This window comes from Anolis sagrei, chromosome 1 (genome assembly GCF_037176765.1).
Source record: "Anolis sagrei isolate rAnoSag1 chromosome 1, rAnoSag1.mat, whole genome shotgun sequence".
Lineage (NCBI taxonomy): Eukaryota > Metazoa > Chordata > Lepidosauria > Squamata > Dactyloidae > Anolis > Anolis sagrei.
Genome location: NC_090021.1, coordinates 158,070,612 through 158,097,334, shown reverse-complemented (window position 1 = coordinate 158,097,334; position 26,723 = coordinate 158,070,612). Strand labels below are relative to the sequence as shown.

The 26,723-nt window shown below is 41.8% G+C and overlaps 1 protein-coding gene across 1 annotated transcript in view; it reads left to right on the top strand.

Moving 5' to 3' along the window:
- MACROD2 (mono-ADP ribosylhydrolase 2) overlaps window positions 1-26,723 on the top strand; it is a 1,709,805-nt gene that overhangs the window by 1,574,543 nt on the left and 108,539 nt on the right. Inside the window, exons 14-16 of the mRNA XM_060784142.2 lie at window positions 6,383-6,460; window positions 8,524-8,604; window positions 8,897-8,992. Of these exons, the coding sequence (XP_060640125.2) occupies window positions 6,383-6,460; window positions 8,524-8,604; window positions 8,897-8,992 (255 nt within the window). The remainder of the gene's footprint in view (window positions 1-6,382; window positions 6,461-8,523; window positions 8,605-8,896; window positions 8,993-26,723) is intronic.

The following is a 26,723-nucleotide window of genomic DNA, read 5'->3' as shown; positions in this document are numbered from 1 at the left end:
AACATTTACATGAAGCCGCTGGGAGAAAATATTCCAGAGTTTTCGAGTGAGATGTCACTTGTACGCGGATGATGTTCAGCTCTATCACTCCTTCCCACCTGTTACTAAGGAGGCTGTTCAGGTCCTGAACTGGTACTTGGCAGCTGTGACAGTCTAGTTAAGGGTGAATAAATTGAAATTGAATCCAGACAAGACAGAGGTCCTCCTGGTCAGTTGCAAGGCCAAACAGGGCATAGGGTTACAGCCTGTGTTGGATGGGAAGACACAGGTTCGCAGCTTGGGAGTGACCCTGGACTCATCACTGAGACTGGTACCCCAGGTCTCAGTGGTGGCTAGGGGAGCTTTTTCACAATTAAAACTTGTACGCCAGTTGTGCCCATACCTTGGGAAGTCAGATTTGGCCATGGTGGCCCATGCTCTTGCTACATCCCAAATATTTTACTGAAACACATTATGTTGTTTTAATTATTATTGCTTTATTTTAACTGTATTCTGCCTGGGCTTGGGCCCCATGTAAGCCGCCCCGAGTCCCTTCGGGGAGATGGAGGCAGGGTAGAAAAATAAAGGTCTTCTTCTTCTCCTCCTCCTCCTCCTCCTCCTCCTCCTCCTCCTCCTTCTTCTACGTGGGGTTACCTTTGAAGACTGCTCGGAAGGTCCAAGCAGTCCAATGGATGGCAGCCAGGTTGCTCACTGGAGCAGCATACAGAGAGCATACAACCCCTCTGCTACTAGGCTTGGGCGATCCAGTTCGTTAATTTCGTAATTCGTTATTGATTCGTATTTAAATTAGCTTACGATCCAATATCGAGCCATGCAGGAATAGTGTGAGGAATAATTAAGAATCGAAACAATTTTTTCCAATTTTCGTAATTATTTTGTAATTATTTTGTAATTATTTCGTAATTATTTTCGTATGTCTGGTGCAAGTTTTACAATCTCGCATTTACCCCACTTCCGGTCCCTTTGCTCTGCTGCTTCCCTCCTCTTTCCTCATGCTTCTTGCCTCACTCTGGGCTGCACTGGGCTACCTTCCTTCCTTCCTTCCTTCCTTCCTTCCTTCCTTCCTTCCTTCTTTCCTTCCAGCTGGCAAATCCCACATTCCCCCCCTCCCTCCTCTTTCTCCTGGCATCCTTCTTGCCCAAAATTTCTCATTACTTTATTTTTCATACCCTCACTCTATGCCACAGCAATGCGTTGCCAGGTACAGCTAGTATATAATATAATATAATATAATATAATATAATATAATATATATTATATATTATATTATATTATATTATATTATTATAATACTATTATATTACAGTATTGTATATTATATTATATTATAATTGTATATTATAATATAATATAATAATATATAATATAATATATAATATATAATAACAATATAATATACAATAATATAATAATATTATAATCAACAACAGAGAGGGAAGCTTCAGAAGTTCCCCCTGTTCCATTTAGAGGTTTTTTTAGCATATTGCGCAATCGCGTCCGCCATTAACGAATCGATTCGTAATTTACGAAATTTCAAAATTTTGAAATCTTAAATTTCGGAAGTCCTCAGAATTTCGAAACGCTAGCGCACCCTAGAAACAAAACGAGTTTAGAACCAATTTTTTTCTTGATTGCCCAAGCCTATCTTCTACGCCAGCTCCACTGGTTGCCAATCTGCTACCAAGCATAATTCAAAGTGCTGGCTTTAACCTATAAAGCCCTGCCAGCTTCCATACCATTGGCATAGAATGGCTGGGAGTTGCAGTTCTGCAACATCTGGAGAACTGTGCATTTCCCACCACTGGGCTAGATGCATAGGTTTATTTATTGACGACAGTTATACTGTGGCACTTTATCTCCTGTTCTTTTTGTTTGTCCTTCCTTGTGGCTTGGCTTGCTTGAAAAGGCTGGACGTTTGCCCTGCAGGCTCCTTTCTGAAGCGCACCTGCTCATTGCTTGCAATATGCTGTTGTCGAAGTTGTTCAGACTACCTGGATGGCCTTTCGGCTTTTTCTGCTTCTGTGATTTAATTCCAATGTCTCCCTCTGTATTATTTTGATGGCTATTGGCAAGAGAGGCTATCTATTTTATTTTATTATATAAAAAAAAGATTAATAATATTCAGCGGATTAGTTTGAGAAGCTTTACCATAGATAATTTGAAAAATGTGTATACGTACAGTTCGACTTCAAAAGTTGACTTTGTAAACTTATTGCAATTTCCATCAAGAAGCTGCGGAGGTAATTAAATATTTGCCTTGGGGAATTATTTGCAGTTAATTAAAATCACAAACTTTCGATGCATACCTGCTTTACAGATTATTAAATTTGGATCAGATGTTAACTACCCAGGTTTCTCATATATCCCACAAAGATGGTTTTTGGCAGGCTTCGGAAGCTGATGCTTCCATGCTATTCTCTGGCCTGTTGCCCGTTGTGAAATAAACTTGTATAAAATGCAAATTTATAGAAGTGACACTTTGAGCTTTAGTAGCATTATGGGCATGTTGGTATAGAAGGGCCTTCCTCCAGATACATTTGACTTCAAATCCCATAGCTGGCATCGCTAAGACATCTGGAGGCTTCCAAGCTGGGGGAGGCTGGCTATTTATACAGAACTAGCTGTCCCCTGCCACACATTGCTGTGGCTCAGTCTGTTGATCTGGGAAATAAAGTAATGAGAAAGTGTTGGTTTATAATAGTATATGTAATTTCTTTATGCTTGTGGTAAACAATATTTCTTGCTGTTTCTTTGTTTGTGTTGATGTGGAGAGTGTCTGGTTTGCCCACCCTGGAACATGCAACATATCATTGTCCTTCTTTAAGGGTCCCTTTGAAATCTATGATACTATATCTCTCTGTGTGTGAATCATTATCTATCTATCTATATCTATGGCTAGATGGCTCTTTGTCAGGAGTACTTTGATTATGTTTTCTTGCCCTGATGAAGGGAGTTGGATTGGATGGCCTTAAGTATTTTCTCTTTTGGTTATGGGGGTTCTGTGTGGGAAGTTTGTCCCGATTCTGTCATTTGTGGGGTTCAGAATGCTCTTTGATTGTAGGTGAACTGTGAATCCCAGTGACTACAACTCCCAAATGTCAAGGTCTATTTTCCCCAAACTCCATCTGTGTTCATATTTGGGCATATTGAGTGCTTGTGCCAAGTTTGGTTCAGATCCATCCTTGTTTGAGTCCATGGTGCTCTCTGGATGTAGGTGAACTACAACTCCCAAACTCAAGGTCAATGCTCACCAAACCCTTCCAATGTTTTCTGTTGGTCATGGAAGTTCTGTGTGCCAAGTTTGGTTCAATTCAATCGTTGATGGAGTTCAGAATGCTCTTTGATTGTAGATGAACTATAAATCCCAACAACTACAACTCCCAAATGACAAAATTGTAATTTCTTGAGTGATGGTCACTCCTTGTGTTGTGAAACGTTTTATTGCCAAATTTGGTGTACTTTCATTCATTGGTTCTTTTGTTTTTAAGGTACTCATTATGCACAGAGCATTTTTATATAGATAGATATTCCCCCACCAGACAAAGACCTTTTTAGGCCAGGTTGGGGTTTTTTTGGTCGTGTCAGGAGTGACTTGAGAAACTGCAAGTCACTTCTGGTGTGAGAGAATTGGCCGTCTGCAAATCCAGGGATGCCCGGATGTTTTGATTTTTAGCAACGTTCTAGCAGTAGACTAACTGCTGTCAAAAGAGATTTTGATAGATTTACTCTTTTTGCATATATTTTAATTCTACAGGACTTGGATAGTATCAATTAATTGCTTTTTAACACCATTATTTTATTCTGTATCTGTTTTTAAACTTATTGTGAGTCCTGGTATTAAGAGAAAACTGGAATGCAAGTTAGATAAATGAATGTATGAATGACTGAATGAAGAGGCAAGACAAAAGTATCTCCTTATGTGGCTATTTTTGTAGCAGTTGTGCATTTGGTAGTTTTCGGTCACTTTCCTTACTTTGTCTTGAACGTACATAGTAATGCCTATACATCTCTGAAAATTTGCTAGGAATGGTAACATGGGACTAAATACATAAATCCTATGTTCATCAAATGAGGTGATAACATATATCTATCCAACACAAGGGATGGCACATTAAACGTTGGCAAAAATAATGGTATGCAGACTCTTCACATCTGCGTTAGGCTTAACTGTGCCAATTATTTGGTAAGGCAGTGTTTCTAAAGCTGATGTAGTGGCAGGGGCGGCTCAACCCATTACGCAAAGTAAGCATTTGCAGCATAGTTGATTTTACCCAGGGGCACTCTTGAGGTGCTCTTGGGGGAAAATAGACCTTGACATATGCGAGTTGTAGTTACTGGGATGTATAGTTCACCCACAATCAAAAAGCATTCTGAACTCCACCAATGATGGAATTGAACCAAATATGGCACACAGAACTCCCACGATGAACAGAAAATATATATCAGTAAAAGGTTGGGGGCGAGGGGGCACCAAAATACTGTTTGCTTACCGTTGAAAATTACCTAGGGGCACCTCTGTGTAGTGGAATGGCTATTTTGCAATTTTCTTTATTTCTACCTATCAGTTAGAATTGTTTAGCTCTTTCTTGGAAATTCTTCAGGAACTGCCAGCCAATGGTTCTGCTCCATGGACCCCTACTTTTATTATCACTATGTGAAGGGTTGTGGATTTTTACACAGCTACACCTCTGGCTCCTGATGTTGAGTAGAGAAAAGGACATTGTTGCTTTTTTTTTTTTTTTTGTCGTGTCAGGAGTGTCTCCTGGTATGAGAGAATTGGCCGTCTGCAAGGACGTTGCCCAGGGGACGCCTGGATGATTTGATGTTTTTATCATCCTTGTGGGAGGCTTCTCTCATGTCCCCGCATGAGGAGCTGGAGCTGATAGAGGGAGCTCATCTGCCTCTCCCCGGATTAAAACCTATGATCTGTTGGTCTTCAGTCCTGCTGGCACAAGGGTTTAACCCACTGTGCCACCGGGGGTGACACATTGGGACATTTTTAGCAGATCAGGAAGTCTGGACCATGGTTTTATTTTTTTATGTTGATCGATTGTCTGTTTTGTAGTACTGGTCCACAATGTGTTAAGGTTAATATGAAGAGTTCACATCTTTTACGTAGTTCTGGGTCTCCTACTTTACATCCGCGTAGAAAGCCAATACCTTTGGAAATGATAAAAAAAGAAGTCCTGATTTTTCCGATTTGTCTCTGTTTCCCCGGGACCTAAATTGACAAGGCTACTAGTCCTGAGCACAACAAGGGGAGCTCTTCCTTTTAGACCTCCATGATAGCTTTGCTGGAGAAGACCAATATAGCTTTTGTCTAGGGGCAGTTTGTGGCCCACATAGATGGGGGTCTGGTTGAGATGGGGACCCTTACTTCAGCCTCTTTCCACCAAAGACCACTGGTAAAGGTAAAAGTAAAGATTTCCCTTGACATTAAGACTAGTTTAGTTCGACTCTGGGCATTGGTGCTCATCACCATTTCTAAGCCGAAGACCCAGCATTGCCCATAGATGCCTCCAAGATCATGTGGTTGGCATGACTGCATGGAACGCAATTGGTTTGCCGTTGGCATGGACTACTGGTAGTTTTGTCAAAATGAAACAATCCCAATTGTAATTCTTTACTTTTCCTCACCTAGGTAAATTCATTTGGCACAAATGAGTGAGGTGTGTTTGAGGAATCAGTAAGAGCCCTTCCATACAAGCCCTATATCCCAGGATTTCAACCCAGGTTTTCTGCTTTAAACTGGATTATATGAGTCCCCATATATCCCCATATATATCCTATATTTTTGTATTCTGTTTTAATAGGACCAGACGTATGTTGTATGTTGTGTTTGCACTGTCTGTTTTTGATAAGACCAACTAGCTAATCAATAAAAATTGTTGTTGTTGCGTCCCCACTGACAGATAATCTGGGATGAACAGAAAACCTGGGATCAGATTCTGGGATATATGGCCTGTCTGGAAAGTCCCCGAGAAAACAAAAAGGGGTCTCACTCTGTTCTCTGCCTTGGTAGTTTGAGTAATTACATGACTATGACTTGGTGCATTGGTGTCTTTTTGAAAATTACGCCAAAGTGTGACAAAGTTTTACGAAAATGAGGCAAAATGTTACCAAGTTCTTTTCGTGTAGGCAAATAGATAACTAGATCCATTTATGTGTGCTATATACATTTACACTTTATTGTATGACTTTTCTTTGGAAAATACTGAGATTATATTAACTCTAATTTAGGAGGATATGATGTGGGTTTTTTTGTGGGGGGAGGTATTGCTTTCTATACCTTTGGAGCTATCAAATGATCTATATAAAGCTTGTTTGTTCAAAAATCCACAGAGAATCCACTTCAGCTATATTTGTTTTATTTTTCTGTTAGAATCCTCTCAAGATTCCAGAGCTACGCAAGAGCACAATCCGATGCCTCAAACAATCTGTGAACAAGATCAAGCTGATGGTATGTTTTTTATCAAAATTCTCAGTAGAGTCCTAGTAATTAATCTGGTGGGACCACAAGTTCTTTTAGTTTAAAAAAGTCAACTTTTTTCCTCACGTGGTAAGCAAACTTTTCTTTTCCAAGCCAGGGGGAAACATCCATAAACTTCAGTGAATAGCTATTTGCAAATCGTTTGATTTGAGCCGCACAATCTCTAACGTAAGCAAAACAGATTCAGGCCTTCCAGTTAACTTGTTAATAAGAATATTGATCCAAAATCATATTGTAATCATATTGAGTCCTGAAATTATTGCAATTATAAGTTTCCTTCCCTTCCCACCACATAATATGAGTAAAAGCTCCTATTTCAACTAAAGGACTAGTTTATTTTTTTGTCGTGTCAGGGCAACCAGTCAATTATATTACATTTCTAACAGAACAAAGCAAACAAACAGACAAAATACAAAATTTGTGAGTTTGGTAGTTGATTAAATGTCCTTTGACCAGTATCTGGCCACTTGGAGTGCTTCTGGTGTTGCTGCAAGAAAGTCCTCCATTGTGCATGTGGCAGGGCTCAGGTTGCATTGCAGCAAGTGGTCTGTAGTTTGCTCTGCCCCACACTCGCATGTCGTGGATTCCACTTTGTAGCCCCATTTCTCAAGGTTGGCTCTGCATCTCGTGGTGCCAGAGCACAATCTGTTCAGCACCTTCCAAGTCACCCAGTCCGCCTCATAGGAAACCTGCTACCAAACAGGAGCTTTTTTGTCGAATTCCAGGGCCAGAGAAGCAGATGGCGGAAACAGAAGAACGGCCTGCCTCAAGGGAGCGTGCTTGCTCCATCCATGTTCAACATCTACACAAATGACCAGCCACTGCCAGAAGGGACAGAGAGCTTCATCTATGCAGATGATCGTGCCATTACTGCTCAAGCAGGGAGCTTTGAGATGGTGGAACAGAAGCTTTCTGAAGCTCTAGGTGCTCTTACTGCCTATTACAGGGAAAACCAGCTGATCCCCAACCCATCTAAAACACAGACATGTGCCTTTCATCTCAAGAACAGAGAAGCATCCCGAGCTCTGAAGATCACCTGGGAAGGAATCCCACTGGAGCATTGCAGCACACCCAAATACCTGGGAGTCACTCTGGACCGTGCTCTTACCTACAAGAAGCACTGCCTGAACATCAAGCAAAAAGTGGGTGCTAGAAACAATATCATACGAAAGCTGACTGGCACAACCTGGGGATCACAACCAGATTCAGAGAAGACATCTGCCCTTGCGCTGTGCTACTCTGCTGCTGAGTATGCATGCCCAGTGTGGAACACATCTCACCACACTAAAACAGTGGATGTGGCTCTTAATGAGACATGCCGCATTATCACGGGGTGTCTGCGCCCTACACCACTGGAGAAATTACACTGCTTAGCCGGTATTGCACCACCTGACATCCGCCGGGAAGTAGCAGCCAATAGTGAAAGGACCAAGGTAGAGACATCTCCAGCTCATGCCCTGTTTGGATAACAGCCAGCACGTCAACGACTTAAATCAAGAAATAGTTTTCTAAGATCTACAGAGACACTAGATGGAACACCTCAGCAAGCAAGAGTCCAAAAGTGGCAGGCTCAAACCCAGAACCTCAACCAATGGCTGATACCCAATGAGAGACTCTCCCCTGGGCACACAGAAGACTGGGCAACTTGAAAGGATTAGTTTAGTGAAGGACTTTACATTAGTTTGGCCCCACTTCTATTGCCATTGCTTAGTGCTATGGAACCATGGGAATTATTTTAAAAGGTCTTGAGCCTTTTCTGCCAATGAGTTCTGGTACCTCACCAAACTTATGAATCCCGGGACGCCATGATGTTGAGCCATGGCTGTTTAAATGGTCTCAAACTACATTAATTCTGCAGTGTAGATGCACCCTGATTGGAGATGTATCCTATTCATTCTCTAGATAGCTCTCAATATTCAAAGAACATGTGAGTTTTGCTTCTGTTGCTTTTCTCTTGCATATTTACATTTTATGACTGTTAAAATTATGTGGGCATGTCTACTGTATTGACACGATCTTTCAATGTTTTCTAGCAAAAGGACTTGAGAATGAATCCAGTGAAGTTGACATGAACACTCAGACAGAGTCTCAGGCCACCAACATGGAAACAGAAGGTATTTTCTGACTTGGGAGCAAGATAAAGGAGAAATCGCAAAAAAGGATACATTTGGCCAAAAAATACTTTCTTAGGTGTTGACATTATGTAATTTCATCACAAGACTTTGGGGTGTGGTATTCAAACCAAAACCAAAAATAACTACAGTATCCCAAATGATTTCTACTTAAAATAATAGCTGTAGCATTTCGGGTGATTCTCATTTCTGATTTCTCATCTTGAAATTTCTACTATGCTGTTGGCTAAACTTGTGAGTTTTGATCCATATTCCCTACATTCTCCTTTTTCAGATGCTTTGATAACACCGGAGGAGACAGTGAAGGAGGGGGAAATGCAGGTCCCTGAAGTAGATACAACTAATCAAGAGAGCAAAGGGGAAGCGAAAGGTAAGGCAGTTTATACATTGCAATGAGACAGCAAACCTAGAAGGAATACTTTCGTGGAGAACATGTGAAAGTGAACGTTTCTGTCAACATCTGAATTGACCAGAATGTTTTTGTATCTTCATGTGTACTGTGGATTTGGGGCAGGGGAGAAGCAACAATGATACAATTATGATACAACTACTACTGCTATTATTAGTATTATTATTATTATTACCGTCATCACCTACTTAAACATGTTGTGATGATGATGGTGATGGTTATTATTATTCAATGTATTGTCGAAGGCTTTCATGGCCGGAATCACTGGGTTGTTGTAGGTTTTTTTGGGCTATATGGCCATGGTCTAGAAACGTAAAGAGAGAATGCCTCTAGACCATGGCCATATAGCCCGAAAAAACCTACAACCCAGGTATTATTATTATTATTATTATTATTATTATTATATTGACACAAAAACACAGTACATCACAGCAAACAAGATCTCTATGCTGGATTTCGTATCAAAAATTTGTAAGTTGAACACTTTGCAAGCGGCTAGGACTGTGTGATGTATTTTTGAATGATGCGCGCAGATTCAAGTAAGGTGGCCTTTTGCAGTTGACAGATCGTGATTTTGTCAATGTTTATTGTTTCCAAATGCCAGCTGAGATCTTTTGGCATGGTGCCAATGACCACTGGGACCATCTGTACTGGTTTATGCCAGAGCCTTTGCAGTTCGATTTTGAGGTTTTGATAGCGGCTGAGTTTTTCAAAGGAAGTAATAGTCCCACTCAATCAACTCTCTAATCTGTTGAGGTCATTTTGAATTCTGATCCTTTCGTCTGGGCTTTTAGCTATACCTTCCAATTTTGTGTCATCTGAAAACTTGATAAGCAAGCCTTCTATTCCATTGCCAAGGCATTGATAAAGATGTTGAATATCATTGGACCCAGGACAGAACCCTGGGACATAACACTGGTCACTTCTCTCCAGGACGAGGAGGAGCCATTAGTAAACACTAGGCTTGTTTGATAAAAAAAATGGTTCAAAACTTGTTTCGGATGTAGGGGGATGTAGGGGGAAAATCAATTCCGATTTTCTTAGAAAAAAAATGTTCAAAACTTTTTGAAACTTCCCAATAATGGTTTGAAAGTGTTATTTCCTGTTTCATTGGGTGGTCTTTACTTTGAAAGTAGTTGTTTTACTCCATAAAATGCGGGGGGGGGGGGGGGACAAAGCGAGGAAATTCATCCATGCTGGTTTAAAACAGCTTCTCTGGCATAAGACTGAAGCGGGAGGGACAGCAAAGCAAGGAAATTCATCCACGCTGGTTTAAAACGGCTTCTCTGGCGTAAGACTGAAGCGGGAGGGACAGCAAAGCAAGGAAATTCATCCACGCTGGTTTAAAATGGCTTCTCTGGTGTAAGTGGGAAGGACAGCAAAGCAAGGAAATTCATCCATGCTGGTTTAAAACGGCTTCTCTGGCATAAGACTGAAGCGGGAGGGACAGCAAAGCAAGGATATTCATCCATGCTGGTTTTAAACGGCTTCTCTGGCATAAGACTGAAGCGGGAGGGACAGCAAAGCAAGGATATTCATCCATGCTGGTTTAAAACGGCTTCTCTGGTGTAAGACTGAAGTGGGAGGGACAGCAAAGCAAGGAAATTCATCCACGCTGGTTTAAAACGGCTTCTCTGGCGTAAGACTGAAGCGGGAGGGACAGCAAAGCAAGGAAATTCATCCACGCTGGTTTAAAACGGCTTCTCTGGTGTAAGTGGGAAGGACAGCAAAGCAAGGAAATTCATCCATGCTGGTTTAAAATGGCTTCTCTGGCGTAAGACTGAAGCGGGAGGGACAGCAAAGCAAGGAAATTCATCCACGCTGGTTTAAAACGGCTTCTCTGGTGTAAGTGGGAGGGACAGCAATGCAAGGAAATTCATCCATGCTGGTTTAAAACGGCTTCTCTGGCATAAGACTGAAGCAGGAGGGACAGCAAAGCAAGGATATTCATCCATGCTGGTTTAAAACGGCTTCTCTGGTGTAAGACTGAAGTGGGAGGGACAGCAAAGCAAGAAAATTCATCCATGCTGGTTTAAAACGGCTTCTCTGGCGTAAGACTGAAGTGGGAGGGACAGCAAAGCAAGGAAATTCATTCACGCTGGTTTAAAATGCTTCTCTGGCTTGAGTCGAAGCCAGGGACCAGAAGTCAGGGAAAAGCTGAATCATTTCTGGCTCGCTTACTGATTTGTAACAGAAATGGCAGAAACAGCTTTGGAAGAGCAAAGGGACTTCCAGTTTCTTCAAAAACTTCGAAATCACTTCAAAAAGCTAATCTTTCTAATTTTAGTCCAAATTGCGAAGATTCCAATCGAACCTAACCATGCCTAGTAAACACTCTTTGGGTTCAGCCATACAACCAGTTACCACTCCATGTAACACATTATACTGAAGTTACAAATATTAAGAGAGTCCTTGCAGACAGAGGTGGCCCTAGGTAATTTTCAACGGTAAGCAAACAGTATTTTGCCCCCCCCCCCCCAAACCAATCATTGATATATATTTTCTGTTCGTCATGGGAGTTCTGTGTGCCATATTTGGTACAATTCCATCATTGGTGGAGTTCAGAATGCTCTTTGATTATAGGTGAACTATACATCCCAGTAACTATAACTCGCATATGTCAAGGTCTATTTTTCCCCAAGAGTGCCTCAAGAGCGCCCTTGGGCAAAGTCAACTATACTGCAAATGCTTACTTTGTGTAATGGGTTGCCGAGGGCTGTTGTGAGCCGAGGGGGCACTCCTCAAGTGGCGGTCGAGGGGCATTTACAGAGGCGCCTCTGGACCCTGGCAAAAAAAAGTGTACTGCGACCGCTTACTTTGCGTAATGGACAAGCCGCCCCTGTTTGCAGATTTAGTAAGGAAACGAGTGTTTGTAACAACTGCAGACAAGCAATGGCTAATGCTTGAGAGCTAAGTATCAAACTATCCAATCTACAGCCAGGTTTTCAATGAAAGCAACTCAACAGAAAATTCAATTTTCACATTATGAATTTGGCTGTATTGTGCCCAGCCACCCGTTTGCATTAGTTGTTTGGCTTCATAATAGCGTTCTCTAATGGTGACGCATATACAAGGCAGAAATCAAATGGTTAGAAATTAAAACCTGGCCATGCTCTTTGTTGAAAATCCAGGTCAATGCTAAGTACATCTTCCTAATTATGAACTTCTTTTGTCAGCTCCACTGACACTGATTTAATTGCAAACCCATGTTCGTAATATTGACACTTTTCTGCATTGGAAGCTTGGGTTAATAGCGCTTACATTTTTCAGTGCTCATTTCCAGCTCCACAACATTTTCTTTATTTTCTTTTTCATTACAAATCCAAGTTGAGACTAATCACACTCTCTTTATTCTGCACTGTGTTAATGGTATCAACGTTGTGTTTCATTACTGACAGTGATAATAGAATTGATATAATCCTTCTTGCAAATCCAGGTAAATGCTGTTACTCTTCTTTGCAAATCTAGGTTAGAAAATGCAGGCTCATTTGAGTTGCAAATGCCAAAACCATTATGCTAATTTCCCCTGAACAGAAATTATTTACATTTTATTTTATGCCTCATCAGAAGCAAGTTGAACCAAATGTACTTTCATTATTTTGTACCTTTCCTTCTAATACTTTACTGTCCCCTACAGCTAGTAAATTCCATTTAACTCCCAGTGGATACATTATATTTCACCATCTGCTTTACCTAGGTTTCAAATATGGGGTATTAGGAAACTTAATGTCAGAGGAGTTTTTTTTCCTTGGCATTTTTCCTTTCTAAAAATAGGAGACTTTTACCACGAGGCACGCTATTCCTCTGAGTCCTCTTTCTCTGCAGTATCACAAATTCTGGTTTTCGCTGCTGATGATAAAACAATGCTGGGTCCTTGGCAAGGGTGCTAAGCCAGTTGTCTCTATCAAGGAAACCTTCAGTCCTTTGTACTAACCAACCACCTTACCACATTGAGAAATTTCCCAGTCATAGGACATTTCAGCCTCTTTATTTATTTATTTATTATTTATTTGGGGTTCTTTTACCCCGCCCTTCTCACCCCGAAGGGGACTCAGGGCGGCTTACAAAAGCAAGGCACAATTTGATACCTGCATCATAAAAACAATCAAACACAAAATTACATCAATACACAGTTAACACCAAATATACATTATAACCATAAGATCAATAAAATCAATAAAACCAATTACAAAGCCAGTTTCTCCTCTTACATGGTCAGCGTTCGCTACTCATAGATCTAGTTTTATGTTCCACTTCATCAATCCTGCTGGTCTTACTCGCCTGGTTGTCTGATTTAATTGCCGGAGTGCCCAAAGGCCTGGTCCCATAACCAAGTATTCACCCTTCTCCTAAAGGCGAGGAGGGATGATGATGTCCTGATTTCCCCCGGGAGTGAGTTCCACAGGTGAGGGGCCACCACTGAGAAAGCCCTGCTCCTCGTTCTCACCAGCCTCACTTGTGACAGTGGTGGGGTTGATAGCAGGGCCTCCCCAGATGATCTCAGACTCCGAGGTGGGACGTAGAGGGAGATACGTTCGGACAGATACACTGGACCGGAACTGTACAGGGTTTTGTAGGTCAAAACCAGCACCTTGAATTGTGCTTGGAACTGAATCGGCAGCCAGTGGAGCTGGCACAGCAGGGGGGTGGTATGCTCCCTGTATGTTGCTCCGGTGAGCAATCTGGCTGCCGCTTGCTGGACTAGTTGAAGTTTCCGAACAGTCTTCAAGGGCAACCCCACGTAGAGCACATTGCAGTAGTCTATTCGGGATGTAACAAGAGCGTGGACCACCGTGGCCAGATCAGACTTCCCGAGGTATGGGCGCAACTGGTGCACAAGTTTTCATTGCGCAAAAGCTCTCCCGGCCACCGCTGAGACCTGGAGTTCCAGGCTCAGCGATGAGTCCAGGATCACTCTTTTCAAGCATGGAAAGGCAGTGAGCTCATCACATGAGTTAAACTACTTCCAGCTGTTATGCAGAGCCCTTCATGATTGAAAAGAGGTAGAAGTGTCCCAAAAGGAGGGAACTCCTGCCATCAACCTCATCACATTGCGAAATTTCCCCCTTGTAGGACACTTCAACCTCTTCTCAAACATGGAGAGGCATGGAGCTCATCACATGTCCCAGGGTTGAAAAAGGGCAGAAACGTCCTATAAATCCCAGTAACTACAAATCCCAAATGTCAAGGTCGATTTCCTCCAAACTGCATCTGTGTTCATATTTGGGCATATGGAATATTTGTGTCAAGTTTGGTCCAGATCCATCATTGTTTGAGTCCACAGTGCTCCCTGGATGTGGGTGAACTACAACTCTCAAACTCAAGGTCAGTGCCCACCAAACCCTTCCAGTGTGTTCTGTTGGTCATGGAAGTCCTGTGAGGTAATTTTGGCCCAAGTTTGGTTCAATTCCATCATTGGTGGAGTTCAGAATGCTCTTTGATTGTAGGTAAACTATAAATCCCAGCAACGACAATTCCCAAATGACAAAATCAATTTTTTTTGAGTGGAGGACATAAATTGGACTGTTAGGTGTCTTGTGTCCAAATTTGGTGTCAATTCCCCCAGTGGTTTTTGAGTTCTGATGGTAGCACAAACTAACATTACATTTTTATTTATATAAATAATAATAATGGATTGGAACAACTGCAATACAACTTTTTTAACATCCTCTCATGATCTCAAATAGTATGCAAACTCAGCCCGTTCCTCGCTCGCATATAATGAATGAGAATCTTATACAGCTTCTATTTCATTCCATCAATACCGCAGTCTAAATATCTGACTGAAACGTTTAATTAATATTTTAAAGGAAATACTTTATTCTCATGAAGCCCTTTGCTGCGAAAACTACTTGCTGTGTTTATTGACTGATGGAATAAAAAGAAATTGCCGGTTGCAAGCCACTAATAAATAGCAACAATATTATAATGTACTTCCATATTTTATTTCCTATTTACTTAACATCATAGATTGATGTGGAGTCTGGGAAAGAGATAGATATATTTTTCATAATCAGAATGAGAAAAATCTATCCTCATGAACTTCTAAAAGTATGTTTTCTCCCCCAGGATATTAAGAAATATGGAAAAAGCCTTTTACTGTTCAGTTTATTTCCAATATCCATATACTGTGCCTTATAAGCTTGAAGATATTGTACAAGATTAATTAAAACAGTGGTTCTCAACCTTCCTAATGCAGCGACCCCTTAATACAGTTCCTTATGCTGTGGTGACCCCCAACCATAGCATTATTTTTGTTGCTACTTCATAACTGTAATTTTGCCACTGTTATGGATCGTAATGTAAATATCTGATATGCAGGATGTATTTTCATTCACTGGACCAAATTTGGTGCAAATACCCAGAACGCCCAAATTTTAATACTGGTGGAGTTGGGGGGATTGATTTTGTCATTTTGGAGTTATAGTTGCTGGGATTTATAGTTAACCTACAATCAAAGAACATTATGAACTCCACCAATAATGGAATTGAACCAAACATGGCACACGGAACTCCCATGACCAACAGAAAATACTGGAAGGGTTTGGTGTGCATTGATCTTGAGTTTTGGAGTTGTAGTTTACCTATATCCAGAGAGCACTGTGGACACAAACAATGATAGATCTGAACCAAACTTGGCACGAATACTCAACGTTTTCAAATGTGAGCACTGTTGGAGTTTGGGAAAAACAGACATTGACATTTGAGAGTTGTTGCTGAAATTTATAGTTCACCTACAATCAAAGAGCATTCTGAACCTCACCAATGATAGAATTGGGCAGAACTTGAGAAACACTACATTAAAACAACAATCAGCTTGAAATACCACTGCCTGAATATCAAGCAAAAATGGGGGCTAGAAAGAATATCATACAAAAGCTGACTGGCACAACCTGGGGATCACAACCAGATACAGTGAAGATATCTGCCCTTGCGGTTTGCTACTCTGCTGCTGACAGGCCCGTAGCCAGGATTTTGATTCGGGGGGCGGGGCGGGGTGAGTCTGAGTGAAAGAGGGTCTACCCTAGCAAACCTGTTGTATCGTTACCCCAATACCCCCATGCATATGAGATATATTGAGCATGGTGATCAGATCATGATATGAATAAACATAACAGTTTAAATAATGTACCAGTAAGGCCTTCTCGCGGACCACCATAAGAATTTCGGGGGGGGGGGGTGAAGTCCCCAAAGCGCCCCCCCCCCCACCCCCGGCTATATGCCTGGCTGCTGAGTATGCATGTCCAGAGTGGAACACATCTCACCACACTAAAACAGTGGATGTGGATCTTAATGAGACGTGCCGCATTATCACGGGGTGTCTGCGCCCTACACCACTGGAGAAATTACACTGTTTAGCTGGTATTGCACCACCTGACATCCGTCGGGGAGTAGCAACCAATAGTGAAAGGACCAAGGCAGTGACATCTCTGTCCCACCCCCTGTTTGGGTATCAGCCAGCACTCCAGCAACTTAAATCAAGAAATAGTTTTCTAAGATCTACAGAGACACTCGCTGGAACACCTCAGCAAGCGAGAGTCCAAAAGTGGCAGGCTCAAACCCAGAACCTAGATCAATGGCTGATACCAAATGAGAGACTCCCTCCTGGGCACACGGAAAACTGGGCGACTTGGAAGGTGCTGAACAGACTGTCCTCTGGCACCACGAGATGCAGATCCAACCTTCAGAAATGCGGCTACAAAATGGAATCCTCGACATGCGAGTGTGGAAAAGAGCAAACCACTGACCACCTACTGCAATGCAACCTGAGCCCTGTCACATGCACAATGGAGGACCTTCTTGCGGCAACACCAGAGGCACTCCAAGTGGCCAGATACTGGTCAAAGGACATTTAATAGAATACCAAATACGCAAACTTTGTGTTTTGTTTGTTTGTTTTTTAATGCAATACAACTGCTTTGGTTTGCTCCTGAAATGATAAATAAATAAATAGCATGAAATACAATTATCCATGCTAAGAGAAAAGAATTCTCACTTAGCTAAGCACAAAAATCAGCACATGCTTGATTAAATAATTGCATTTTTAAATAGGCACGTGGTATGGTAAAGGAGGGGGCCATCACTGAAAAGCCACTCTGGCTATATTGTGAATATAGGAGGGGTATTTTTTAAGTAAGGTCCGTTTGAACATAAGTACACAACAAAAGTTTATTTCAAAAAAGTAAATTTATTTTCAGAAAGTACATACTTCACTCTATTTTTTGACATGATTGCCAAGTTTGTTCAAACCTCTGAACCAATTTTAAAATACCCTCTTCACGAATCCTTGCTTCAGCTGAAGCCACCAAATCGTCTGTAATCAAAGAAGGGCGACCGGAGCGGTCCTCATCATGGACGTTGTCACGGCCATCTTTGAATTGTCGTACCCACTTACGCACTTTGCTTTCACTCATAACAGTATCACCGTACACTTGACAAATCTGTCGATGAATTTCTGCAGCAGGCAGGTTCCTTGCTGACAAAAACCGTATCACTGAGCGAACCTCACATGCGGAGGGTGAGTTGATAGTCTTAAACATTTTTAAAGCACAGAACAGAACCGTACAGGTTAGCTACAGAGCGGAAACTGAGCACAGTTGTTCCCGAGGCATGCCAGTACAGGACGCACGCGCTCGTTGCGGTATGCGCGTGAACTACTAGTGTCTACAACAAAACGGACCTTACTTTAAAAATACCCCTCCTACAACAGTTCCACTGTGAAAACATTCTGTTTTTTTAAAAAAAAACTTCCTTTACCATAAATACCTGGGGAATTACAGCCATACATATGTGCTTTGATTGTGATCCATCTTAGGTCAGGCATCAAGTCAGTAACAGATCTCAATACACCAGTTGAAAAACAGTGTAGAGTATGGTTGAGGATTGCATGATCTCCAGATCTTGCTTCATTGCAACTCACATCATAATGCACCATTGACTATATTGGCTGGGGCTGATGGGGAATGTAGAGAGCAATATGTACCTCAACCTAAGACTGTGTGAGATTTACCTTGCCTCTAACATGGTAGAAGGGGGTTTTTGTGCTCCAGATATTTTGGGTCATATGCAAGAGATTGAGGAGGTTGTAGTGCAAAACATCTGAAGGGACATATAATCCCAATACAGTTTAAGCACAACTTTCCTCAGACATGTTGGCCGGAGATTATGGGAATTACCATGTTGACAAAAACCGTATCACTGAGCAAACCTCACATGCGGAGGGTGAGTTGATAGTCTTAAATATTTTTAAAGCACAGAACAGAACTGTACAGGTTAGCTACAGAGCGGAAACTGAGCACAGTTGTTCCTAAGGCATGCCGGTACATGACGCACGCGCTCGTTGCGGTATGCATGTGAACTACTAGTGTCTACAACAAAACGGACCTTACTTAAAAAATACCCCTCGTATTTAGATACAGGGGGGAAAAACACATATTGATGAATATCTGGTATCCTTGTAGACATGTAGATCTGTACGTTTCAGTGAATGGGAAAATTCATTTGGAAGAAGATTCTCCAAATGAGAATGTGAACTGGCCCTGAGTATTTATTTATTTATTTATTTATTTATTTCACAGTTTTCTATACCGAGCTTCTCAACCTCATTGAGGGACTCAGCCTGGTTTCCAGCCATAAAAACATATACACTCATTAAAATATCATATATCACAATTACAAAAACAACTTTAAAAACACTATATATAAAACTACAGTGGTCAGTCGTCCTATTAAGATGGATCTACATCAACTTCCATCCAGGGTCCTCATTCATCGAAGGCCTGACTCCACAGCCACATCTTCACCCGTTTCCTAAATGTTAGGATGGATGGGGCAGTTCTGGCCTCCAGAGGGAGAGAGTTCCAGAGTCGCGGGGCCACCACCGAGAAGGCCCTGTCCCTCGTCCCCACCAGGCGTGCTTGCGAGGCAGGTGGGACCGAGAGCAGGGCCAGTCCAGATGATCTTAATAATCTTGATGGTTCGTAGGGGAGAATACGTTCAGAGAGGTAAACAGGGCCGGAGTCATTTAGGGTTTTATAGGTCAACACCAGCACTTTGAATTGTGCTCGGAAGCTAATTGGCAGCCAGTGGAGCTGGCGTAACAGCGGAGTGGTGTGCTCCCTGTACCCAGCCCCCTTAGTAATCTGGCTGCCGCGCGTTGGACTTGCTGCAGCTTCCGGGCAGTCTTCAAAGGCAACCCCACGTAGAGAGCGTTGCAGTAGTCTAAGTGGGATCTAACCAAAGCGTGTACTACCGTGGCCAAGTCAGCCCTCCCAAGGTACGGACGCAGCTGGCGCACAAGTTTTAATTGTGCGAATGCTCCCCTGACTATCGCTGAAACCTGGGGTTCCAGGCTCAGCGATGAATCCAGGAGAACTGGGGAACAGCGAAGAATCCAGGAGTAATTGGGGATCTAACAACAACAACAACAACAACAACACAATTATAACTTGCCTCTCCCAAAGCCATTCTCCAGGGTACAACGTAGATTGAAATACCCAATTTCCTCAAATGTATGAGGCTGAAATGTAAAAGATGTGCCAGTTCTATTGATTGTGAATACATTTGCTTTCTGCTTTCTGGATAGCCCAGGAAAGAGAGCCAACAGCAGCCCGCTTTTATGCTTGTGGTGCCCCTGTTAAATGGTTTTGGGGGCGAAAGACTTCATGAATAATGGTGTGTCGGGATGTAGAGAGAGACTTCTATAATGCCACTTCAGCAAAGTCGTAGTATATCAATATTGGAATCAATGACGCAAAACTGCTATTTCATCAGCTGCAGAAGAGACCATTCATTGTTTCTGGGTTTAAAAAACATGGCCGGTAGCCTGACAGAAGTTACCACCAACTGGATTGTGCTTCAGCAGGGTGGTCTGTTTGCTGCATCTGTTCTCAACATAAGATATAAGCCTGCAGGAAAGAATAATGCAATACGTTTTCCTAAAACAGAAGGGATGCTCATTTTTGCTCAGGTCTCCCCCGCTTCCCACCTCCAAATGTATTCTATACGCACAGCCTCTTTCCATGTAAAGAGCAGGTGGTACAGTTTCAGTCCTGAATTTTAATTGTTCTCATTTCTTTCCCTGAAAGGATTCCGCCTTTTATGAGCTTTGCTAATAAAAATAGAAACAATTAAGGAACCTAAAGCTTTTCCATTTTGTCACAATCATTTAAGGACATCTGCTTTGATAACAGCAAACACAAGGGAGCAGAAAACGAAAAAACAAAGGAACATACAGAGACTCTAGAAATAAAAACACTTTATCAATGACAGGAGCTATGCCTTGTTATATTTGACTGCCTTTCTCAGAAGCAGGGAGAAAAAAAAACCACAAACAAGCATTTATCCTGCTTAATATTGGCCCATTATTAACAATCTGACATTCCTAGTGCAATTCGGTTTCAAAGGTTCTGTCCAAACAACATGTTTATCAATTACCAATCAGACATTTGGTATTTATTGTTTTTAAATCAGCAAAGGGAATGAAAAACTTAAATCTCCATATGGTAGTTTTAGCTAATATTTTTATCTGAGATTATGCAGTGCTTTGAGCATAAGCAGTGCATTTTCTCAACAAAGCCGAGGCAGTAAAAGCATTATTTGTAAATTTAAAAAGACAGGGAAGGTATTATTTGTCTAACAAAGAACCCGGAAATGGCTAAGTGCTGAAACAAAGATTTTTTTAAAAAGACTTTGTTACTGGGTTGTTGTAGGTTTTCTCAGGCTATATGGCCATGTTCTAGAGGCATTTTTCTCCTGACGTTTCGCCTGCATCTATGGCAAGCATCCTCAGAGGTAGTGAGGTCTGTTGGAAGTAGGAAAATGAGTTTATATATCTGTGGAATGACCAGGGTGGGACAAAGGACTTTTGTCTGCTGGAGCTAGGTGTGAATGTTTCAACTGACCACCTTAACGAGCATTTAATGGCTTGGAAGTGCATGGGGGGACTCTTTTGTTGAGAGTGATTTTTTAAAAAGATTTATTTATTTATTTTATTTCAAAAAAACAATACACCAACCATATATGTTGCAAAAATATACACCTACACAAAGAAACGCACATACACAAACAGCCCTCCATGCAGTTACCCCTCCACCCACCCCAGTGCTACCCACCACCTTGACTTCCGTCACTAATCCACGCAGGATTTATGCACAACTTATTTAACCCTCTATACTAATACAATAAATTCCTCTTGTTTTTATTTCTTTAGCTCTCTTTTGTTGAGAGTGATTTGATGTGCCTGATTGTTTACTCTCTGTTGTTTTGCTGTTGTAATTTTTGAGTTTATTAATACTGGTAGCCAGATTTTGTTCATTTTCATGGTTTCTTCCTTTCTGTTGAAATTGTCCACATGCTTGTGGATTTCAATGGCTTCTCTGTGTAGACTGACATGGTGGTTGTGAGAGTGGTCCAGCATTTCTGTGTTCTCAAATAATATGCTGTGTCCAGGTTGGTTCATCAGGTGTTCTGCTATGGCTGATTTCTCTGGTTGAAGTAGTCTGCAGTGCCTTTCATGTTCCTTTATTCGTGTTTGGGCAATGCTGTGTTTGGTGGTCCCTATGTAGACTTGTCCACAGCTGCATGGAATACGGTAGACTCCTGCAGAGGTGAGAGGATCCCTCTTGTCTTTGATTTTTTTACTTTTTGCCTTTTAGTTTGCAATCTGGTGGGCATCAGTACACCTAAATACTAGGGCTGGGCGGTTTCGTTCGTTAATTTTGTAATTCGTTATTAATTCGTTATTTTTTTTAATAACGAAGCGATATTGAACCATTCAGGAGCAACTAAAAATCGAAACGAATTTTTCAATTCGTTTCGTAATTGTTTCGTAATTGTTTCGTAATTGTTTCGAAATCGTTTCGTTATTATTTCCGCATGTCTGGTGCAAGTTTTATAGTTGTTGTTTGTTTTATCAGTGAAAAAAAAATATAATTATCACACCAACAGTCAACAACAGAGGGAGAGGGAAGCTTCAGAAGTTCCCCCTGTCCCATTGGGAGGTTTTTTTAGCGTATTGCGCGGTCGGGTCCGCCATTAACGAATCGATTCGTAATTGTTTCGTAATTTCCGAAATTTCGTAAATTTCGAACTTTTTCAAAGAAAAATTTCGGAATTCTTTTAAAAATCGAAACGCAAAAACCCCCTAAAAACGAATCGAGTTTAGAAACAAATTTTTCCGTGGTTGCCCAGCCCTACTAAATACCCTAAAAGTACAAGATCTCATATGATCTTGGAAGCTAAGCAAGGTCAGCTCTGGTTAAGTGTTGGGCGGGAGATGGCTAAGAAGCAACAGGAGCTGTGGACTATATTTCAGAGGAAAGCACTGGCAAATCCAGCCCATGAAATCCATGGGATCACTGTAAGTCGACTTGAAGACAAAACACAGAGGGCTTGACTACACTGGGCCTGTTCACCAAAGTGGATCAAAATTTATTCCTAGATGTTCAAATGTCATCCAGGGACTTCTGCTTTTTAACCAATTCAACCCCATGTTAAAAAAAGTCAGGAGATGCTCTAGTGTTTTGGTTGAATTCCAGCCCAACCCTGCATGATGAGCTATAATCCTCACTTGTCTGTTGTCCGCATGAGCTGTAACCAAAAGGAGCAAACATGGTATATCGATTTGCAAAATCACTGGGTTCTATCCTGATTTCATAATTTTAAGGGTTTTTTTTAACACCATGTCATGTTCATTTCTGGTTTCATTAAAAGCTTTATTGTTCTGAACTGCACAGCCCAAAGGCTATTGGATGCCGTAGAAATAAAATATAATGAGTCACGTAGCATTGAGGCCCAGGCTTGCCAAAGAGATAGCTTCACTCTGATGTGTCTGTTGTGTTGTTCATTCGTTCAGTCGTCTCCGACTCTTCGTGACCTCATGGACCAGCCCACACCAGAGCTCCCTGTCGGCCGTTACCACCCCCAGCTCTTTCAAGGTCAGTCCAGTCACTTCAAGGATGCCATCCATCCATCTTGCCCTTGGTCGGCCCCTCTTCCTTTTGCCTTCCACTTTCCCCAGCATAATTGTCTTCTCCAGGCTTTGCTGTCTCCTCATGATGTGGCCAAAGTACTTCAGCTTTGTCTCTAGTATCCTTCCCTCCAATGAGCAGTCGGGCTTTATTTCCTGGAGGATGGACTGGTTGGATCTCGCAGTCCAAGGCACTCTCAGCACTTTCCTCCAACACCACAGCTCAAAAGCATCTATCTTCCTTCGCTCAGCTCTCCCTAAGGTCAGTTTTCCACCTAAATGCTGATGTGTCTACCTCACAGCATTTAGGTGGAAAACTGATTGTATAACAAATCTTGTTTGTTTCAACACATTTGTTTCAAATGTGAAAGGAAAGGGTTACTTACACTGTGTTCATAAAGAACGCTTTTGTAAACTTTCGCCATTCTTTCTGTATAATTGGCCGACGTTTCCTCCTTTCCTCCTTCGCGGCTCTACACATGATGCCCTTTCCCACATGCCGGTCTGTTCCTTCGTCTTGTTTTAATCTTGTTTGCACAGTCCTTAAGATGTGTAAAGGTTGTGTCGAGGTGACATAAAGCAAAAGCAATCTAAGCACGGAAGATTATTATAGGACCAGCATCAATCAAAGCTCGGACATTTTTGTATGAAAAGGAGATCTGACAGGACCAGCTCTGTAAGGACATTAATCTTCTCTTTGACAGGAGGAAATCCTGTGCAAAGGAGTCATTGATAATAACGTGACACAACTTCACCTGTCTCTTCAGAATATTGCCCTGATTCCCCTGTTTCTTTGAGCCTGATGCTATCCAGACTGTCTCTTGCATCACTACAGCTCCTTCAAGGCTTTGTGTTCTTGTAACACAGTGGGCAGCTGATCACCCAGTTGGGCAGACTCCACCATCTGGAATGGTTTCTCTGCCTTTAACTTGCTCATAAAACCTTCTCCTGAGCATAAGGATAATTATCTGTGAGTCACTGGGGGGCTGGCCTGCATGTGGGGATGGATCCAAAATGTCTCTTTTCCTAATGTGGTGACGGCAACGTGCGAGAGAGTTCTCTTACCATCTCCCCTGCTACCATTCCCAGCAGTGCCTCAAAGCAGACACTTGCGGCATGTTAGACTTGGTTTTGGGAATGTCTTGGCTGTGACGTCTATTTAGATGCAGTATTAGTCATGTCTTCTCTAAGTTTCAAAACCCTTGTAGAGCAAATATACTCAGTTAGAGGCCTTTCATTAGGAACATGAGGCTTTTCCCCTTATGAAATTGGCAGTCGGTGTTGGTAGGGAATCATAGAATCATAGAATTGGAAGAGACCTCATGGGCCATCCAGTCCAACCCCCTGCCAAGAAGTAGGAATATTGCATTCAAAGCAATATTCCTTCTATGAGGAATGAGGAACATGATAATAGCAGAAACGAGTAGAATGAAATAGTTTTATTTCAGTTCCTCCTTCCCTATAGAATCATAGAGTTGGAAGAGACCTTGTGGGCCATCCAGTCCAACCCCTGCCAAAAAGCAGGAAAATTGCATTCAAAGCACCCCCGACAGATGGCCACCCAGTCTCTGTTTAAAAAATTCCAAGGAAGGAGCCTCCACCACACTCGAAGGCAGGGAGTTCCACTGCTGAACAGCTCTCACAGTCAGAAAGTCCTTCCTAATGTTCAGATGGAATCTTCTTTCTTGTAGTTTGAAGCCAATGTTCTGCATCCTAATCTCCAGCGAAGCAGAAAACAGGCTTGCTCCCTCCTCCCTATGACTTCTTCTAACATATTTATACATGGCTATCATGTCTCCTCTCAGCCTTCTCTTCTTCAGGCTAGACATGTCCAGTTATTTAAGCTGCTCCTCATAGGGCTTGTTCTCCAGACCCTTGATGATTTTAGTCACCCTCCTCTGGACACATTTCAGTTTGTCAATATCTCTCTTCAATTGTGGTGCCCAGAATTGGAAACAATATTCCAGGTGTGGTCTAACCAAGGCAGAATAGAGGTGTAGCATCACTTCCCTGGATCTAGACACTATACTTCTATTGATGCAGGCCAAAATCTCATTGGCTTTTTTTGCCGCAGCATCACATTGTTGGCTTGTGCCATCGCGCCTGGGGGCTATAATTCCTAATGAAAGAGGCATGGACGAGGCATCTTTCCCCAGGGGGTTGCTTCTTGCCCTCCTATAGGAAACTGGAACTCTCAAAATCCCAAAACGCTGTAAATAACTCAAAATAAGTTTTATTGATCACAAAGAGTTATTTCTTTAAAGCAATGAGCTGGAAACTTCAGAGGGGTGAAGGAAAATATACGTTACAGTCTCAGTTAATCCTGGGTCCAAGGTGTTTGAAGCTGAGAAGCCTCTCCAAGTTTCCTCTTTCCTCAACGGCTGTGAATGCCGGAGCAAACCACAACCCCAGTTCAGATGGCCTATGTTTGAAGACTCAGGATCTTCCTTTGGTGCCAAAAGAACTGGTTTGAAGGCGCTTGAGACTTCCAACGTTGTTCAGGTTGGTCTGAACATGACGCACAAGTCTCAAGGGTAAAAAACCTCAGAACTGGTGCTGAGAGGTAATTTAAATCAGGGTCTTTTAGAGTCAAGTCTCTTACTCATGTCCATCTGGTAGATACTCTGATGGCAGAATGAAAATGAAAGGAAGCACTCCCCTCCTGCAGGAAGAGGTGGAGCCAAACATACTGATTGACAGCTATAAGTAACCAATCCATCCAACTATACATAAGCAGGGTAAAAAGGCAGGATTAAGTATGATACAACAGTTTAAATCTTGCAACTAACAGTTCTACACATAGGTGGCGCCACTCGTGCCATCACATGGCTCATGTTTAACTTGTTGTCCTTGAGGACCCCAAGATCTTTTTCACATGTACTGCTCTCGAGCCATGCATCCCCCATTCTGTATCAACACTTTCTGTATCCCCAAAAAGTAATCTTTTTGAGAATAAGGCAGACAACAGGAACAGGGCAACTGTCACCATCCAGGCTCTTCAGCGATGCAGAAGATTTCATTGGATTGTAAACCCAGCAATGTCTCTTTTCTACTTGTGAGGCATCTTTACATTCTCCTTCCTTTGTGATGTTAACTGGAATCGACCTGTCCATTGCTGAACCTCTTTTACCACCAGCATAAATGTCAATTTTACTTCCTTTGCTCCTGTTAGGTTTTGAGAGATGTAGCTGATTCCCTTCTTTCGGTTTTCCCATGTCTGTAAGTGCAAAAGTACTTGGCAGGCATTGCAGTAGCAGACATTATTCATACCTGTAGCAAATGGAGTGGAATCCCTTTTGCAACTTTTCTGCCATACATTTTCTTTCTTCTGCATCCATGAATTGTGTGGTATATGCTAGACTTTGCCCTTTATGATACTTTAAATTCTGACTGGATCTTCCCAACTAGAACAAATGAATTTTTACAGTTCGGTACATTTGGCACCGTACCCAGTGAATAACTTACACTTTAAAAATGTGTTTTTTTTCCTGTGCTGGTTCTATGATAGAAAGCTGTAGTATTTTTCATCCAATGATCTAAATACATTTTATTTTATTTTAGTGAAAGTAGACCTATATAATAAAATAATTTATCAAGTTTCCACTGATTCAGTAAGACTACTATTTGTTGATATTTGCTGTCAAGTCAGTTTTAGCTTATATGTAGTGCAGTGGTTCTCAACCTTGCTAATGCCGTGACCCCTTAATGCAGTTCCATATGTTG